The sequence below is a fragment of the Saprolegnia diclina genome (genome assembly GCF_000281045.1).
Source record: "Saprolegnia diclina VS20 unplaced genomic scaffold supercont1.5, whole genome shotgun sequence".
NCBI classification, from domain to species: domain Eukaryota; phylum Oomycota; class Saprolegniomycetes; order Saprolegniales; family Saprolegniaceae; genus Saprolegnia; species Saprolegnia diclina.
The window spans coordinates 183,829-188,954 of NW_008246072.1; the positions used below are offsets into that span (position 1 = coordinate 183,829).

The 5,126-nt window shown below is 56.0% G+C and overlaps 2 protein-coding genes across 2 annotated transcripts; one reads left to right on the top strand and one right to left on the bottom strand.

The window, feature by feature from the left end:
- Positions 1–936: 936 nt before the first annotated feature.
- Positions 937–2,093, top strand: SDRG_02194 (hypothetical protein). Its single transcript, XM_008607769.1, has 3 exons — positions 937–1,204; positions 1,261–1,474; positions 1,517–2,093. Exons 1-3 carry the CDS (start codon positions 1,039–1,041, stop codon positions 1,998–2,000), a joined length of 864 nt encoding a protein of 287 aa, XP_008605991.1. The 5' UTR covers positions 937–1,038; the 3' UTR covers positions 2,001–2,093.
- Positions 2,094–2,515: 422 nt separating this feature from the next.
- SDRG_02195 (hypothetical protein) lies at positions 2,516–3,455 on the bottom strand. The gene has a single exon (XM_008607770.1). The coding sequence runs from the start codon at positions 3,421–3,423 to the stop codon at positions 2,542–2,544; it is 882 nt and encodes a 293-aa protein (XP_008605992.1). The 5' UTR covers positions 3,424–3,455; the 3' UTR covers positions 2,516–2,541.
- Between the last annotated feature and the right edge of the window lie 1,671 nt (positions 3,456–5,126).

Genomic DNA, 5,126 nt, shown 5'->3' on the forward strand with positions numbered 1-5,126 from the left:
GCTATCCCGTCGCTCTAGAAGCGCTCGTAGACTCATCGAGACCCCGAGGGCTCATACATCGAACGACGACGGATGATGTGGATGAAGTGAATCGTGGTGCTCGCTGGCGCTCGCATCACTTTTGTATACTACGTAAACGCAATCGTATGGGAACATTTATCTATCTATCTATCTATCTATCTATCTATCTATCTATCTATCTATCTATCTATCTATCTATCTAGAGCCTATCCATGTTGTCCGTCAATCAGCGGCGCTAAGAACCACCTGGCCAATCAAACGGGCGCATTTCACGATATGCGCAAAAAGCTCCCTCACTCAATCAAGACCGAACTTCTTGGGGGCAACAACCGTGCTGGTGTCTTCCGTGCCAGTGGTGGGCGAGGCGGGGTAGCTATTTGACTGAAACTACAAATTTGGAAATGGCTTGAGCTCGCTTGCTCTGCGCCTGGATCTTGGATCTTGGTCTTCTAGATCGCTCAGACTTGCGCGGAAAACCACTTGCACTTCTTGGAAACGGCCCAATTCCGAATGTCGTGCAGTCCGGAGGGCGGGAGCCGCCGAGTGGCAATGGTAAGACCGTCGTGCGTGTCCCTAGCCACGATAATACATACTAGTAATGTATTGATCCTTTTGGCAGTCTACTTCACATGTCAGCAACAAACTACCGGTGTACTTGAATCCCAGCAAGAAACTGGCCAAGCCAAGTATGCTGGCAGATCCGCGCACCCAAGGTGAAAACGGCCGTCGTTCAGCGAAGGGTGAGCTGGACCTATCTTTTTCTCGTTGCAGGGAGCCCAACCCTATCGCCTGACTGCGGACCTCTGCTGGACGGAGACCGAGAGAACAACAACGTCGGGGCCAACTGCCCCAACGTCACTGCAGGTCGACATGTTTTCTTCCGCTTGCTAAATTTATACACAGTATCTCTTTGGCTTGCTTCGATATTTTGCTCGCCATCTTGATCAAACGACAAGTCCCCGGCTTGTACACATTGGTACTCGTGGAGAGGCGCATCACGTTGACTTGAAGGAGCCGATGAAAGACCTCTCGGAGCGAGAACTGCTCCAAGACACGGGAGACGCCGCGGACGACCATGTCAAAGCCGGTGCTCAATATACGTCCCAACCCATTGTGCGCGTCGCGTGCTTATTCGGACTGCTGCTTCTGGTGTCTCTCGCTGCCATGTATGCCGTGCTAGGCGGTAATCTGTCCACATTCAACTCGACGATTCTTGGGTCTGAATGTTGACATGACTAGATTGCGAGCCACTGAGTGAGCCACTCAACAAGACACTGAACGAGCCACTCAACGAGCCACTCAACGACACGACACCACTCTTCATAACGTTGGGCGATTCGATCACACAGATTGGTGCCCACCCACGCTTGATGGGGTACCAGGTCATGCTCACCAACACATATGTCCGCAAGGCCGACGTTGTCAACCGCGGCGCGGCGGGTACTACGACAAAGTAGTATGCGGTGGTCTATGAGCTGCGACTCACACGCGCTAGGTGGTGGCTGGTCAAACTCCCGTCGCTACTTCGAGACTGGAAACTGAAGCCGCCGACGCTTCTCTCGATCTTCCTCGGTGTCAACGACGCCTCGCTCATCAATGGCGTGGATCGGGGGCTGCACGTGCCGCTTGACGAGTTTACTGCCAACCTGTACACCATGATCGCGTCCATCAACGAGGCGTTTCCCAAGTGCAAGATCCTCCTCATCGCTGCGAGCGCCGTTGACGAAACCTCGTCATGGCGCACCGGTCGATCGAATGCCGAAGTGTCCAAATACACAAATGCAACGATCAACGTGGCGCGTCACTTGCAACTGCCAGTCATCGATCTCTTTACGCCGACGTTCAACGACCTCTCGCTTTTCTACGACGGACTGCACCTCAACAGCCGCGGCAACATCATTCTCCACGACCTCTTCGTCGATACCGTGCGCCAGTCGTATCCTGACTTGGACCCTGAAACCTTGCCAGCCGCTTACTAGGTGCTAGTAGGTCGTAAAGACGATCACAAATAACTATCACAGAACCCTGGATGCGCAGTTTATTGGTTGAGCGAATACCCATTCATTCCGCGCGGTGGCCCAGCAGGTCATTGTTGCTTTGTTGATATGCGATGGAATGGATCAAGCTATCGTGCATGGCATCATGCACTGCACGGGCCGAGGAGCAGCCAAGGCACGACTGATGAAAAAGCGCCAGCGATGCAAGCGGCGTCCGTGTAGGCAGTCGTCGCGCGTCGCAGCACGTATCATGCCCAGGTGTGGCTCTGCAATGCGAGTATTTTCTGTGGTCCAAAGATCCCGTCGTTCTACTCGATGCCAGTTTGCCCTTAGTCCAACTCGCATCATCGTCGATGGGGATTGGCTATAATCCACAGAATACTGCGCGTCCATTGGTCAAAACGCAAGCGCCTGTCTACGTCCTCACAGAGTGTTGGTCTCTGGCCCGGTCGTGGCGCTGCCACGTGGAGAATAAGCAAGCGAATAAGGTTGCCGCGCGGTGTACTAAAATCAAGATAATATATTATTTGGAGCATTGTGGACTGACGCGACCAGTGCCAAAGACCATGGGCCGCAGGACGTCGCAGGGCAGCGACCGGCCACGCGGGTGCGTCGCGCGGGCGCGCACCGTCGGCGACGTCGGTGTCACGTCGTCGGGCAGGGTCGTCCTTCGTCGCAGGCCGCGGTCGAGGTCGCGCTGTCGTCGGTAGCAGTCGCTCAGAGCGTGTTGGTCGTTGCCGCAATAGCTGCAGGCGGATGTACGCGCTGGGCGCGTGGGGCTGGACGCCGTTGTGTGTCGTGGCGACGTGGCTGTTGTCTTCTTCGTCGTCGTCGTCTTGGCGGTGTGCAGGGCGTCAACGGCTTGGAGCTCGGCGAGCACCGTCTCAAAGCTCGGAAACACGGGGCCTTTCGTGCTGTCGTGGAGAATACGCAAAATGGTTGCGTTAAAACGCGCTGGCAACAGCGTCAGAAACCGAATCAAGAAGGCGCTTGCGGGCGTCGTGTCGCCGGCGGCCGCCATGTGCCGCTGAAGGCCCAGGAACGCGTCGGCAAAGTCGGTGAGCGACCCGCGCGACTCGATCCAGCGGAGGTTGTCCATCTGCGTGTACAACAGCAGCAGCGACGACCCGGTCTTGGGTTCGTAGAGTCGCCGGAGGATCTCCCACGTCGCATGTGTCGTCTTGGCGTCCTTGAGGTGCATGAGGTCGTGGCGGTGGAGGCTTAGCCGGAGGTAGACACCGGCGGCCAAGTCGTCGTCGGCCTTGTAGTTGGGCGGGTGCGGGCCCAGATACTTGGCAAGACCCGCTTTCGTCATACGCGTTGTGATGGCGTCGGCCCACTCGCGGTAGTTGGACCCACCGGCTTGGAGCTTGAGGTAGCAGCACGGCTCAACTTGGCGGCTCATACGGAAATGACCGCGCAGCGACAAGCACCGAGGTGGAGTGACTGCGTGACTCCGTCGTGTCATCCGCACACTTGCTGGATTTCTCCCACCCACGCAGAAACATGCACCCAGCGTGCCACGTAGGGGTCGGGGTGCTCATGGCAAACACGTTTTTCGACGCCAAAGGGCGCTAAACGCAACGGTGATCCTACTGTCCTGGCCAGCTGACTGCCCCTTGGTCTTGTCTGGCGACGGCATGACCACTGCTTTGCAACCACAGCACACGCTTCGACGCAGCGCGCCAACGACGTGGATATGCCCGCCCAAGAGCTGTTGTGGGACGTCGCTATCAGGTTGCACCAATCCGTACGCGGCTTGGATCCCCTTCCTGAAGAAATAAACACCCAACTGGAACACGCAGTGATGTGGCTTGTCGTGCCCCAGCCTGTGAGCTCAGCCTATGGTTGGGACGCTAAACTGAACCGGTGGTCGACGAGGTCGTGCACCGTGGCACCGTTCGTGCAAGCTCCGCCGAACGTTCTCTGGAAGCACGCCTTGGTGCGTCGCAAGCGCCGTCGCAGGAGCGGTATTTCGAACGCCAGCCTGCCCACTACACTGTACAAGCACGGACTTGACAAGACGACACGGCAACGTCGACATTGCAGTTCATACCGCGTGTGGCAGATGGCGCGTTTGATGGTCCACCGCCTCGGTGGCCTCGCTGCCAGGCTACAGCGTATGGCAACGAGACTTGAACGATATGCTTGACGAGGCACGCGCCCAGATATCTACAAGTTGCGTTTTTTGTTGTTTTGGGGGTTTAATCCGCCAAGCATGGCCTTGCAGCCAGAGTAGCTGGCCGAGTGCGCATCGTCCTCCGACTCAAATGCGCTCAAAGCGCTTGTTTGGAGCGAATGAGGTTCGTGCCACAGTACTCGTACCGGTAGGTTGCGTTGGTAAACCGAGGTGAAATGCCCGGGAGCGCGTTTTACCTAACGCGTTAAACATGTGCGTTAAACATGTGCGTTTTTCTCGTCGGCAACGAGGTCAAAGTATCGGCGAGCACGTATCCTCTCTGCAAGCCGCGTCAACTCGGTATATTCAAGGTGAAGGTGGGCCTGGTCGTGCAGGAGTGTAACACAGTGGCGGAGAGTCGCTTGCGTCTGATAGTGTGTTTGGCTTGAACGCAAAAACCGAGAGTTCTGCTCGACGTTGACGCCCTTCCCGGTGTTGCGCTCGCGATCAAAGCAGCTACAAGCACGCGATTGCATGTCCGGCACTTGGCTCGCCGCGCCGTGCTACCATCGTTTGCCGAGTCGCTTTACGCTTTACGCGCCGACCCTTGGTGTGCTCGCTACCTCTTTCCTCACACAATCCCGAACCCCGACCAAGCGCCATCGGCTACCGGTAGACGCACTGGCCAAACCTCATGAGCGCCTTAGAAAGTCCACCATCTTCACTTTATAATTCCATGTAAATAACTCATTTCAACAATGGCGGGGAGAGAAATGTCTTCGCCAAAGTAGAGCCGCGTAGTTGTCCGTCTTTGGCTCAAGTCAAAATGTGTGCTTGCATGGGCGTACTGTGTATTCTGAAAGGGTCTATGAACCTGTTTTACGCTAGTAACTACAGTAGCCAAGGTTGTGTTGCTGTGATGTACAACAGCACGAGATTAGCGTCGCATTAGGTAGTCTACATCATTGCATGTTCATACCGGTACCTCG